The sequence below is a fragment of the Engystomops pustulosus genome, chromosome 3 (genome assembly GCF_040894005.1).
Source record: "Engystomops pustulosus chromosome 3, aEngPut4.maternal, whole genome shotgun sequence".
NCBI lineage: Eukaryota > Metazoa > Chordata > Amphibia > Anura > Leptodactylidae > Engystomops > Engystomops pustulosus.
In genome coordinates this window covers 26,553,355-26,568,648 of record NC_092413.1, presented here as the reverse complement: position 1 = coordinate 26,568,648, position 15,294 = coordinate 26,553,355, and the positions used below count along the sequence as shown (strand labels likewise).

General features: G+C 39.5%; 1 protein-coding gene across 13 annotated transcripts in view; it reads left to right on the top strand.

Annotated features, from left to right (window-relative positions):
• Positions 1–15,294, top strand: part of NRXN1 (neurexin 1) — a 1,062,013-nt gene that overhangs the window by 480,521 nt on the left and 566,198 nt on the right. For all 13 annotated transcript variants that reach the window (XM_072140344.1, XM_072140342.1, XM_072140343.1 and 10 more), the window contains one exon: positions 6,984–7,422. In XM_072140344.1, the coding sequence (XP_071996445.1) occupies positions 6,984–7,422 (439 nt within the window). The remainder of the gene's footprint in view (positions 1–6,983; positions 7,423–15,294) is intronic.

Below are 15,294 nucleotides of genomic sequence, written 5' to 3'. Positions count from 1 at the left end.
GCCGTTTGGATTCTCCTATGGCTATTTTCTAGCCAAGTATGAAAGCACACTGATGAGATGACACTGAGTTATTAAAAAAATAAACGTAAAATAAAAAGTAAATGGCAGACTGTGCCTAATTGAAATCAAACCCAAAAAAAAAAGTATAACGTTATTGTAGCCCTAAGAAGGGCTGTTGGGTTCTTGGAGAATCACTCCTGCCTAACAGTAAGCTAATAGAACACCCTAACGCTTTCCCTGACCAGCAGCAGCTCTCTCCCTAGCGGCATCCAGACACAGAATGATCCGAGCAGCGCGGGCAGCGGCTAGTCTATCCCAGGGTCACCTGATCTGGCCAGCCAACCACTGCTATCGACGTGTAAGGGTACCACGTCATGCTGGGTGGAGTGCAGAGTCTCCTGGCTTGTGATTGGCTCTGTTTCTGGCCGCCAAAAAGCAAAACGGCGGGAGCTGCCATTTTCTCGAGCGGGCGAAGTATTCGTCCGAGCAACGAGCAGTTTCGAGTACCCTAATGCTCGACCGAGCATCAAGCTCGGACGAGCATGTTCGCTCATCTCTAATAACATCCTATCTGCAGGCAGCATATTATAGAGCAGGAGGAGCTGAGCAGATTGTACACAGTGTCCTACCTGCAGGCAGCATGTTATAGAGCAGCAGGAGCTAAGCAGATTGTAAATAGTGTCCTATCAGCTCCAATACACAGGGGGTGGTAGCTACATAACAGGGAGCTGATTAATTGGCTTGGGATAAATGGTGAAAAGTGCATCAAAATATTACAATGTTCTTGCTTTCAATATTTTTCTCTCCTTTTAATCTTACTTAATCACCCAGCTGCCGCCTTATTTTATAATTGACCTATATTGAAGAGTATTATAATGCGCCATGAATAAACTTGAGAAGAACTGGACCCGGAATACATCATCCGCGGATGTAGATTCGGTAAATGATGTTGGAAAACAGAGCGGCTCTAGTGGTTAATTACAAGGCGCTATATAGGAGATTAGCAGCGCGGACGCAGCCGCTGTTATGTGACTCGCAGATAAGAACATAATGTTACCATTTCTTCTGAAGACACTTATGAATACTTACACCGGGAGCAATGACAAAACTGTTTAGAATTCCGTCAAAATCCTCTCAATAAGAAATTGACTTCCACCTCTTTAGATAATTTCATCCTCTGTACTGTTCCCAATTGATAAAGATATTAATGTTCCCTTTTCTGCAAGGCCGCGCTACTTAGAGCATCGGCACCGGGTACAACTATTGTGGCTGTGACCTTGGGGCGGTTAGTGAGGAAAAGTTCAACACTTAACTACAGTTGCATAAAAAGCTTTAAGACGCAGGGAGCCTAATATCGTATATCAGCCAAATGGGCCTGTGCGAAAGGCTTTCAAGCAATCAAGCTCCCTCAAAATTTAATTTGAGGATGATAGCTGGAGAGATTACCCAAATGAAATTTAAATTAACATTGGTTCAGGGCTGTGCATTTTTTATACAGATTGCATATGTATTCCAGGCAGATGAGCATCACATGTATATGTGTACGAGGGGGAAGAATTAAGTGCCGGACGAAAGACATCGACATTAACCTTGTTCTCTCCATAGATAAAAAGTAGGACTGGCATTTATTATGTAAGGCTTTTTTAGTAGTATTGGAACAACACCTAGAACAACTGACCCCCTCCGCCCTGTGGCTTAATTTATTCTGTAGTACCCTGCCAGCCAACCCAAGTGATCTATGCATTGCATGGTTGGCCATTTACGTCAGGGCAGACTGATCACTCCAGCACTTGCAAGGTCTTCTTGAAAAGGAACCTTCATTGTTCACTTCGAAAAGCAGACCCCCCAATACCTTGATTAATTTTATAGTCCCATTATACTCTGCCAGCCAACCCAACTGATTGATGCATTGCATGGTCATTCACATCAGAGAAGATGTGTAGACTGATCACTCCAGGGTTTTTTTCTTGAAATAGAACCTTCATTGTCCATTTCAAAAAGCAGACCCCCCGTTACCATCATTAGTTCTATAGTTACTTTATACTCTGCCAACCAACCCAATTGATCAATGGATATTATGGTTGGCCATTCACATCAGGGAAGATGTGTAGACTGATCACTCCAGAACCTGGGGGGTCTTCTTAAAATTGAACCTTCATTGTCCACTTCAAAAAGCAGACCACCCAATACCTTGATTAATTCTATAGTTCAATTATACCCTGCTAGCTAGCCCAACTGATCTATGCATTGCAAAGTTATCCATTCACTTCCAATTCCCATCAGGACTGAACAAAATGGAACCTCCATTGTCCACCTTGAAAAGCAAATCCCTCAATACCTTGATTTAATCTGTAGTTTCATAGTAACCTGCCAGCCAACCAAAATGCATGATGCATTACATAGTTGGCCACTCACTTCCTTTTTCCATAAAAGCTATTTCAGTGGAACCTAAAGTGATCATCTGATCGCCCAACCATGAATTCAGGTCTACAAGTAAGGATAACTATCCCAAAAATTAGAATTAAATGTGCAAAGGCAGATTTTGATGACTCCAATCATGCTCAAATAGCAAAGGTAGACGTTTATTGTTATCTGATCTGCGTTCTAATTTCCATACTGCTCAAAGAAGTCAAGAATAAATATTGGCACATATAATTCGAAACACTTCAGCACTTGGAGTTTTCTTAACATGCAATCTCCATTTTCCACCTAGAAAAGCCAGCCCCCCAAAACCTTGACTAATTCTATTGTTCCGTAGTACCCTGCCCAACCCAACTGACCGAAGCATTGCATGGTTAGCCATTCACATCATATTCCCATCAGGGGAGATGTGTAGACAGAACCTCCTTCCAGATTAAAACTGATAACTTTACATTGTTTTAGTGGAACCATCAGTGATCATTTGATCATCCTACCATGAGTCCATGAGTATGAATAACTTTCCTCCAATTATAATCTGGTGTGTAAAGGCAGACTTTGATGACCCCAAGCACACTCCGATTACATAGGTACGGGTTTATTGTTCCCTGTTCTGCCATAGCTTTAACATTTCCATACTACACAAAAAAGTAAAAAAAAAAAGAAATACTGGCACGCACAATTCCAAGTATTCTGGCACTTGCGGTCTTATCAAAATGGAACCTCCATGGTTCACGGCCAAACACCATGTGCCTTCACACAATAGAGATTCTTACTGGAAGGTTCTACTTCACTTTCTTTATTTTGCAGTCAGACATCAAGATAACCACGTCAATGCTATAGCTATAAATTTATATACGTATAAGTGTCTAAAATCTATATAATTATATAGAATGATATTTAGCTCTGTAGCCCGGGAAAACATAGGAAATGTCATATCTTTTCCCGTATTACGGCGCCGTTCGCCATAACTTCCTATGGAGAGGGGCTGGGGTGAGCCGCACTCACCTCCTCCTCCTCTCCCCGCGCTGCCGTGTGCCCGCCGTGCTACGGCAGTGTGCATGTAGCCTAACAATGTATTTATTACTATTTAAAACTATGCTAAAAACACCATGAGGAAAAAAAGACTAAAGAGAAAGTTGTGTTTCTGTTTCTATTTTTTCCTTGGTTTTTTATTCTTCTATTTTTGTATATGCTTATATTATAAAAAATACATGGTTGCAAGTCTAGAGTGCCGGTTTAAACAATTCCCTGATCCTATAATAGCATCAAAATGTATTGGAATCTTAAGGATGCCAATACAGTTTGAGCAACCCAGTGGTGAATACAGGTCATCATCCAACAACTGGCCTAGTAGAACCTGATCTCCAGGGCCCAAGAATATTGAATATGGGAATATGGGATGCATGACGCCAAATCGGCCTCTGCATTAGTGCATGGTTATATCAAAGTGCTCTTCTTCAGGACTTAAGCTTATTATATGCTATCATACAAATGTCCTTATTTGCCCTATCAGTTATCAACTTGGGGATCTTGTAGTAAAAATAGATGGTATTTTCTTACAGCCGATCCTCGATATGTGTGCACTCTGCCTTAGGACAGCATTATGATTTAATGTAATGATTAGAAATTCATAATATGAATAAAAGATCAATGAACAGTAGCTCATTACTAGAGTTCAGGTAGATAAAAAATTCTTTTCAGGCAAACTGAATAAAACTTAGAAACAAAAATTTTCCAAGGAAATAGTGTTATTTAAAGAGGTCACCTGACTCCCAGCTATTGATTCAACCCAAGAGCATTGGGGGAGATTCATTATGCCCTATGGGGTATAATATACATGTACATATACATTCACTATAGTCTTCGTCAAAAAACTGTTGGAGACTATAGGAGAAATCTCCACCAGTTCAGACCTGGTCTTAGTCCAAACTGGTGTAGATTACATCCGATCAGCCTCATAGTGGATAAGGGTGCCGGAGCACCGGCGGGGGAAGTTTTAAGACTGGTATTTAAGACTCCCACATTGTCCAGGGCACTTTTTAAGATCAGATTATCAGATTAAAATTATATATTATTCAAAAAAGTTTTTTGTTCCACTGGGGGAGTGGCCGTCACTAGAGATGAGAAAATCTGAACTTTCTGTCCGACTTCGGGGTTCAGGTGCGCTCTGAGCAACCCGGACATATTACCGGAATGTCTGCCGAACAGCCAATCGGTCAAATCAATGCCCCTAGCAACTAGCCATGACTATGATTGGCCAGGAGTGTCCACTCATCTCTAACTGTGACTAAGTCATCCAGTTTCTTCATTCAACAAGGCTTGATAGCTCACATTTACACAGTGAATGACATCCCCTGCTTAAAGGAGGAATAATAATTAATCGGGTGCACCAGTAATCGTAGTCATAAACCTGTGAATTTGCATAAGGGTTAAATATTTTTCGACAAAACAAAAGATCACTAGAAAATAGGAAAGGTGTATGTCTTAAGCTCATATAATGGCCTTTACAAAGCTAATTTTATTTTTGGGAAGTTTGGGAGCTGATAGACCCCCTTTAAAAAGCTACCACTACACTACTATTAGCAACACAATGTAGCATAAATGATTGAGTCTTTACTAGTGCAGTAAATAGCTGTGGTGCTCTACGTCTATACATAGCGTGCAAAGAGAGATAAATCCGGCCGTACATCATCCCGGCAGTAATGCCATAGACTTACGGTACTATAAGGATCAATTATTCATCTTGTTAGTGAAGGCTCCTGTGTGCTGTAAAGTAAAACACTTTGTTATATAAAACTATGCGTCTGCTCCACCTCCTTATGATTTATGCATATTGCAGAGTGGAGACTGGGGAATAGCAGGAAATTAGGTAATCAACATATCACTTTTTTATACTATGAAGTAAAACATTCCAGTTATATTATACATGGACACTTGGGTTAGACTACATTCACACCACTTTTATCTATATGTTCATAGTATATGCCAGGAAAGGTCCTGATTGCATGTATAGGGGCCCATTTACTAAAGGTCCGTCGGACGCATTTCTGTCGGTTTCCCAAATATTTCCGATTTGCCCTGAATTGCACAGGGGCTTTTGGTGCACTCGATCAGATTTTCTCGCATAGGCGCCGGCTTTCATGCAACAGAAATCAGGGGGGTGTGGCTGTCGGACAACCCGACTGATTCAGACAAACCGCGGAATGCGAAAATCGCAAGACATGCACTTACAGACACCGGGGGGAAGCGACACATGCCGGAAGTTTAGTGAAACGGGGCAGCTTCAAAACCTCGTCGGACAACGCACCTCGGGGATCACGACGGGACGGGAAAGTAAATGTGCCCCATAGACTTACATACATAGACTGGCAGGTGAGGTTATCTCTTTGCCTCTGCACAGTATAGGAAGGATAAGTAGCAAGCTACGTCCTCCTTCTTCCTGCTGAGTGATGTATATGCTCAGCAGAGGCTATTAAAGCCTATGGGGGACTGATGTAAAGTATTCAACTCCGGCCTCAGCTGAGCACACATTTAGGGAGGTCCGCAGCGGTGTCATTGTCCAAATAAGGAAAACACCTTCCTATGTTGCCAGTGTTCTCTTCTAAGACTTTCTGGGGGCAGGGACGGTCGATTGGATTGTGTGCAGGTCCTGATTTTCACTGATTTTCACTACTGAAAAGATAGTGGCAAAGTGTAAATCTGACCATTCGAACCCCAGCAATCATAAGAATGAGGTTTTTAAAGTGCCTTTTGTAAATGGATGAAAAAGAGTCAACTAAGATATCGTAAACCTAAAGCAGCAGGATGTATACATATTACTTTTGACGCAATGGACCTCCATAATGTTAGGCTTTCAAACACCTCTTTGTTAGAATTCTTATTTGAGAATTGTGTTTAGTTGGTGTTTTTTTGCACCAAAATGTCTCTCCTAAAGGGGTTAGCCACTTTTCAATAAACCTCTTCTCTGCTTGTACCTGTGTCTTTGCCTCCTTTGAGAGAGTCAGCCTTTCCATGTTCCCAACATGCTGCCCTCAGCATATATAAACAACTTTTAGTTTTTCATTCATTCAGTCTGTCCTAATGGTGTCATCCACTGTGATGATTTCTCCCATAATCTCCTGCTACAGCTCTTCCTCTTCACTAGTGCTCAGACATGTAAACAAAGATCCACAGAGAGTGTGCAGACATCACTAAAGAAAGTATAAAGACTGCTAAATCAATTGATGAACATTGAGGGATTAGTATTAAAAGAGTAAAAGCACATGGTCAACTTATGTAAAAGAGTGGCTAACCTTTTTAAGAACAAAAGATCAAGCACAGTTCAATTTCAGCTTGCCTAATCATTCTTTTCGCTGATACATCATTTAAACTCTTAATTGATGTATTCAAACAATTTTTTCCTAGCTCGTTTGGGTACTTTAAGAAACTGAGCTGACTCATGCAGAGGTTCATGTTGACGCCTAGTGAAAAAACTTTATGGTCTTTTTGCCTTCAGTGTTTTGTAATTTTCATTTTAGAGAACATGAGTCACTAATCTACAAATATGCATTTGTCTTTTCCAGGTTGTATATAAAAATAATGATGTAAGACTGGAATTATCACGACTTGCCAAGCAAGGTGATGCTAAAATGAAAATTTACGGTGTAGTCGCCTTCAAATGTGAAAATGTTGCCACATTGGACCCAATCACTTTTGAGACCCCAGAATCATTTATTTCCTTACCAAAATGGAATGCAAAAAAGACTGGCTCAATATCATTCGACTTCCGCACAACAGAACCCAATGGACTCATCCTGTTCAGTCATGGTAAACCTCGCCAACAAAAAGACGCAAAGAATCTTCATATGATCAAGGTGGACTTCTTTGCTATCGAGATGCTTGATGGTCATCTGTATCTGCTTCTGGACATGGGATCAGGAACTATTAAAATCAAGGCAATCCAGAAAAAAGTAAATGACGGAGAATGGTATCATGTAGACTTCCAACGGGATGGACGCACAGGTAAAGAAATATTTGGGTATTTGGTGAAGGAACTACCACAAATACTTAGGGTTGAAATGGTTATGTCTATATAAAATTTATTTCATTAGTTTTTGAAAAAAAATCCCCCAAAAATATTATTGTAATAATTATAATCAAAAGTATTGATTATTATTGAAAAAATAATCAAAATTCTTATTTAAATTAACTAAAAATAAAGCCTTAACAGTTGGTTGGTTGCGAAATCGAAGTAATGTTAGAAGTGGTAGTTTTAGATTTTTTGGTGATCCTTAGCTGATTGACGAGCATCTAACTTCAGCACTGATCAGCTGTAGAGACCACATTGTCTGGACGAGCTGTCCCAGCTGTAGAGACCACATTGTCTGGACGAGCTGTCCTTGGTTGCAGTTTATCCCGATTCATGTGACTATGTGACATCATCTATTGCCAGTCTTCCAATCGGGGTGCTTAAAATGTAAATTAAGTGACTGCTGAAAAATTCTACTTCTGTAAAAGCTAAATTCTATTATTCTATATATTGAAGCCTAGTGGCTAGATTGAAAATTGCTTGTATATCGTTTTTAATTGAATTTAAATCACATTTCCTTAAAGGAAATCTACCATCTGGAATCTACTATTTGTAGGTGTTCCTTATCCCTGAACATGTTTTATTATATTCTGGAATCCTGCCTTACAGCTTCTAAACTTTATTAGATGTTTATGCAAATTAGAGGCTAAACGGTGTGTGGAGTAACCTCTGCAGATCTGCCTCCCTGCGGGTTCCTGCCGCCTGTGAATCTGGTGGCAAAGGTCAACGCAGGTGCATAGGCTTGTGGTACGTTGCCAGCCAGAGGGGAGCTCTGTACATGCACAGAAGCCTGCAAGGGCCATGACGCCGCATTCACAGGCAGCATGGACGCGCAGGGAGGCGAATCTGCAGATAATTTGCAGATAATTTGCATTAACATCTAATAAAGTTTAGAAACTGAAATTAAAAGAACATATTGAGGGATGAGGACCACCTCGGAAATCTACCTCTGTAGTAAGTAAAAAAAGTAGACTCCAAATGGTAGATTTCCTTCAAAGAGTATAAAAACCTAAGGTGGACTTATCAAGGCTTGTACCCCTTACTCCACCTCCACTCCAAGTAGGCCTGGGGGGGATTGTGGAGAGGCCCTTACCAGGCCACAGAGTCAGCTGCCACTATGCAAGGCCGGGTGTTAGAGTTGTCCGACAGCACAGTTGGGCGCAGGATATGCTAAGGAGGCCTATTAGTCTATCTGGAGTGACATGCGGGATGTACCACCATTTAATACACCGGCCCTAATATTACTGTATATACTCGAGGATAAGCCGACCCAAGTATAAGCCGAGTCCCCTAATTTTACCACAAAAACCTGGGAAAACCTATTGACTCAAGTATAAGCCAAGGGTGGGAAATGCATTGGTCACAGCCTCCCCAATATACAGCCTGCCGGACCCTGCTCCATAGTATATAGCCAGCACCTGCCCCCCAGGATATAGCCTGCAAGCCCATATCCCCCAGTATATAGCCAGCCCCCTGACCCAGTATATAGCCAGCAGCGTGGAAAGACAGAAATGTGAGTTTTGATGTATTTTTTTACTCGAGTATAAGCCGAGTTTGAGTTTTCAGCACATTTTTTTGTGCTGCAAAACTAGGCTTATACCCGAGTATATATGGTACTTGTTCTACATCCCAAATATGAATAATGCACATGGAGGACTACCGATTGCTTATTAGAATTTTTTAAGAGGAAGACATATTCTTATTTATATTCTCAGATGAGCTCCTTACAGATATTTGGAGAGGAAATAATCTACAAGACCGTATACATAAATGTATAAATGTCAATGAAATAGCGAAAATTGAAAATTAGAATCTTGATGCTTGTCTATGGTGAGACGTGCAGTACACAATCATCAGCCTTAATATCACATACAAGTAATCTTGACCTTAATATTACAGATCCACTTTGCATTCCTCTTATAAAAAAAAGTTACTAGACATAATTAAAAAGAAAGTAGGTCACAGTCACTGAGTTCCATATCTCCAAGTGGATTCTTCTTTATCCTGTGGGAAGAGATAAACTTGAGGAGACGGATGACTCCATTTACAGACATACAATGCAATGCTATGCTTGTCTCGCAGGGTTGTTATTTATCATGTCCTCTTAACAGTTAAAGGTGAGTTATAGCTATTGGAAGGCTGTAATGAATCACCCTTCTGTCCATTTGTCAGGAAATGAGATTTCTACAGATTTGAATACACTGAAAATACTAAATAAAAATTGCTGGAAAATTGCACAACAAGCTCCTGGGGATTTCATACTGACAAAGTCATCCTTTACTGAGCAAACCCTTAACCTACATGGTGGGTTATTAACACTCTCGACTGGTGTGGCCTTATTTATGCTGCCATACATACCAACAGTGTGCTTAATATTGTATTTTCAGGGCAAAAAAATAAATAAATATTAAGCATAAAAATGAAAAATAATTATGAATATTAATGATTACCGTAATAATAATAATAATAATAATAATAATAATATTTTAAATACATACATAGAATATATATATATATATACGAGAGAGAGAATATGTATTTAATATATACAGCAAATATTTACTGTATCTCCCAGAATAATCACGTCCACAATAGTTTATGATACAAGGTTACATAATATACCACAAAATACCAAAAAAATTAAAAAAAAATTTCCAAGAAGCAAGAAAAAAAAATGCCATGGATACCAACATTGTACAAATGAAATATTATATTTGTATGTGTCCCCTATGATTTGTAAAGTGCTACGGAATTTGATGGTGCTGTATAAATAAAGATGATTATTATTATTATTATGTAAAATTGAATTTCAAATATCTATCTCTCAGTATAATCATGCCCACCGTACAAGGTTACATACTATACCCAAAAATATATTATAAAAAAAAAAAAAACTTAAGGGCTTTATTGATGCTGCCATACATACCAACATTGTGCTACAAAAAATTTGTAATAATTATGAATAATAACATTTTGAATATATATTCTGTATATATATATATATATATATATATATATGTATATATAGTAGTGTATTGCAGAATGATCATGCCCACCATGGTTTATAATACGAGGACACATAGGGGAAGATTTATCAAGCTGTCTGAAAGTCAGAATATTTCTAGTTGCTCATGGCAACCAATCACAGCTCAGCTTTCATTTTACCAGTGCTGATGAATATTTCAAAGTGGAGCTGTGATTGGTTGCCGTGGGCAACTAGAAATATTCAGACTTTCAGACAGCTTGATAAATCTGCCCCATAATATACCTAATATCTATAAATAAAAATATTTATAGTTCTTTTTGTTACAAATATAAAGAATAACTAGAATTGCAAACAAGGATGTTCAAAAATGAATGAAACAATTAACACTTAAATAATAAAACTTAGAAAATAAAAATGTCTAAGAGCCCCAAAAAAATGAATAAAAAGAATGAAAAATAATAATATGTATTGATCATGCCCACCATGGTCTGTCATATCGTGTTATATAATATACTGTATTGTAGTTTTCATATTAAACATATAAAAATGTTTCATTGAATATAATATACTATTGTTCTTGTTAAAAATATAAAACAAAATAATAATAGCAAAAATAATAACAAATCGAGTGAACCAAATAAAAGCTAAATTGAAAAAAAACAAACAAAATAACTAACAACAAAAATAATGCAAAAACATAAAAATATTAATAATAATGAAAACACATAATAATTTTGGTCACTGTAGCTTATCCTAGCATGTTACATACCACATGAAATACTATAATGTAGTTCTTTTATTAAAAATGTTTGAGTATGAGATATCAATAAAAGGATATTATTAAAAACATATAACAAAAAGTCAATTTACTAACTTATGTATTCTGCCTCCACCATTTCTAGTGGTCTAGAATAGTATAGAAAAGAAATAGTTATAGGATATCAATCAGCCATTTACTATGTACAGGCGGTCCCCTACTTAACTCCTGACTTACAGATGACCTCTAGTTACAAACAGACCTCTGGATGTTGATAATTTACTGTACTTTATCCTTAGGCTACAATAATCAGCTGTAACAGTTATCACAGGTGTCTGTAATGAAGCTTTATTGTTAATCCTGGTTCTTATGACAAAGAAGGAGGCGTGGATTACTGGCAGCCTGGAGAAAACAGGACTCTTCTACTCAGAATATGACTCTTCTATACTCATTTTGTATATCAAAAAATGGCTGTACCATTTTTTGTACCATTTGAGGTACAGAGCCTCAGTGGCAGATGATTTTGGGTGATATGGGGAGGACTTTTTGTCTTTTAGCAGCAGTTGTTACTGGTTTGAGGGTTAAAATTCTGGTGACAGAAGTTGGTTGGTTAATTTTACATAAATTGCATATTTTCCTTTACTGTCCTGTAGATAATCCCTGAATGTTCAAGGGATTAGGCAGTCCTGCTACTTATTTTTGTACTGCAGGCCCTCCATGCTTCTTCCTTTACATCTCTGAGCTCTGCTGACTAGGTGGGGCTGCACCAGCATAGTTTGACTCATCCTGCTCCCTCCCCCCTCCCTGTCTCTGTGGACAGACTGTGAGAGAGAGGATGACATCACATATAGGTTCTGGAGCAGTGAGAGGACAGCTGTGTGTGTATGTTGCGAGCGGCATGCTGAGAACGGAGAAAGATTGCAGCTTTCAAAGGAGGCAGAGTCTCAGCCTCATATACTTAGCAGACATCTACTAGAAGAAATTCATTGAAAAGTGGCCAACCCCTTTAAATGTGAATTCAGCAGAGCACAGTCATATAGTATAATAATCACTCTACTATAGAAATCTATGGGAACACTTCTATATGCAATACCTATTAGATATGCAGTATAGAGCACACGCACAGAGTGAGGCATCTTGTTAAAATCACACTGTGCAGTAAGGGCCGTATGACCTGCTTACATCTAAATATGAAGGTGGCCTAGAAATCATAGTAGGAAAAGTGAAGAGTATCTGTCATTCTCTTTTAGGAAAAATAGACTTTAGCAATAGTTTGTATGTTATAGACCATAGGGAGATGAACAGAATGCAAGCAGCAAGTTATAGCGCAGGAGCAGCTGAGCAGGGTGCACACAATGGGGCAGATTTACTTACCCGGTCTTGTCGCAATCCAGCGGCGCATTCTCAGTGGAGGATTTGGGTCTTCCGGCGATTCACTAAGGTAGTGCGCCCAATGACCACCAGGTGTCGCTGCTGCGCTGAATTCCGTCGGAGTTCACTGAAGTTCACCGTCCTACCCTGGGTGCAGGTAAGTGCATGTCAAGCCCCCCCCGGTTTCCATCGCGTGCATGCTGGCGCCGATGCTCCACAATCCGATCGTGTGCGCCAAAATCCCTGGGCAATTCAGGGAAAATCGTCGCAAATCGGAATTATTCGGGTAACGCAACGGAAAACCGTGATTCGGGCCCTTAGTAAATGACACCCAATGTCCTATCTTTAGGCAGTATGTCGATTATGTAGTAGTGACGGAGCTCCTCCTGCTCTATAACATGCTGCCTGCAGATAGGATACTATGTGCAATCTGCTCAGCTCCTGCTGCTCTGTAGCATGCATGCCTGCAGATAGGACACTATGTACAATCTGCTCACTTCCTCCTGCTCTTTAACATGCTGCCTGCAGATGGGACACTATGTATAATCTGCTTAGCTCCTCCTGCTCTGTAACATGCTGCCTGCAGATAGGACACTATGTACAATCTGCTCAGCTCCTCCTGCTCTATACCATGCTGCCTGCAGATAGGACACTGTGTACAATCTGCTCAGCTCCTCCTGCTCTATAACATGCTTTTTGTAGACAGGATACTATGTACAATATGCTCAGCTTCACCTGCTCTGTAAGATGCTTCTTGCAAATAGAACATTCCATACAATCTGCCTTATTTGCTATTTTCAATGTGCTAGGAATGTTTTAAATGAAATGTTTCTACCAAAGTGACGTGATACATAGCTCTGGCGGTAGGTAATGGACTGTTGACCTTCATTCTCCAGTACAGAACATGGTATGTGACCACTTATTAAATTAGAATAATGGAAAAGATATAAACAATAACTGAAAAAATTCATTGCATAAAAGGAGTTAATAGCCGGTTCCAATTAATTAAGAAAAGAATTTCTCGAGCTCTCGATCTTTTGATTCCGGGGGAACGTTCTTCAATTCTCAGGAATGTGAGAGCAAAATAAAGTTAATTAAGAAATTGAAACGAAAGTTAATTTTCTTGGCTGGAACGTTCGGAGAAGTGGTCGCTGTATAGATTCTTTATTTCAACCAGGGTTAAAGAAAACAAAATTGCCGAAATAATGAATCATTGAAGAGCCTCATTAAGGCCTACCTGTGGGAGTTGTTCTGGCCGGGTCTGCCGTACAGAACTGCCAGCCAGGCAAGAAGGGAGAGCCGCCACAGTGTAACAGATGCGGGGCTCATTGTCCCCAGTGCTCCGACACATCAAAGATCAGCTTCTGGACCATTACAAGGATGTGAGGCAGAATTGGGAAGAGTCCCCTAAGGGTCCTTAATAGGGATCGAACCATCTTTTAACATGATATCGAAACAAGATGTGTCTAGAATATTTAGTTAGGTCATAGGGCTTTATGCAGATGTCAAATCATAATTTTTTGTCGCTTGTGACAGGTTCTCTTTGGCTAAATAATGCCTATACATTGAGCGGTGTCAACTCTCTACTGATAGATAACATTGGGAGAAACAAAGGTGGGGCATGTTGAATTTCAATATGCCCAATCGTTCGATCTCACCGGTGATAAGCCTAGCTTCACGTTGAGTATAAATACACTCCCAGTTATGCCAGGTGTGCATGATGATGGAGTGTCCAGAGAAACATCAACTATTTAAAGGGGTTAGGAACAAGGCTTACAAGATTCTTGTAAGCCTTGTTCCTTGTTTCCTCTTTGTTTCGTTTTTGGAATTTTTTCTGGTGTTTATTTCTGTCACATGACATATTTATGGGGAGATGGGGGAGAAGTGCTGTGGGGGGCATGTTATAGCCACATATAGCTTGGAGGAGCTCTGTTGACTACCACAGAGTCCTACTTCATTTGCATAATTTATAATATTCATTTATAATATTTATAAAGGCAGTCCCCTACTTAAGAACACCCGACTTACATACGACCCCTAGTTACAAACAGACCTCTGGATGTTGGTAATTTATTGTACTTTAGCCCTAGATTACAATAAACAGATATAACAGTTATCACAGGTGCCTGTAATTAAACGTTATTATTAATCCTGGTTCTGATGACAATCCAACAATATTAAAAGCCAATTGTCACAGATACCAAAAATAAATTTGTCTGCACTTACAATTATAAAATATACTGTTCCGATTTAAATACAAATTCATCTAGAGAACAAACCTACAGAATCTATCTTGGAAGTTTTATAAATTTAAAAATTCCTAAACCATAGCTGACCCACAGCTTGCAATCTAGTCCTTGCCTTGGACTGTTGTGGATCTAGGATGCCTGTCAGTGACCTGCTGACTGGCCCTTGACCTCTTAGCTCTGTGAGACAAGTTGCAGGCCTCAATCAGTAGAAAGATGTGTCATAGGGCTCGTCAGTGTGATTGAGAAGGTGGAGTCCGGGGAGGAAGGACACTGGTTGCTAAACAGTATATTTACATGCAATCTCAGTCATGCATCTAGGAGTATCTAAGAATAAACTGGGGGGGGGGGGTGTGTGCAAGATAATCTAATCCTAATATTATAGGGTGGATGAAACATTGTCTGCAGGATAATATCTGTACAATGTACTGTGAGGTTTCTGCAG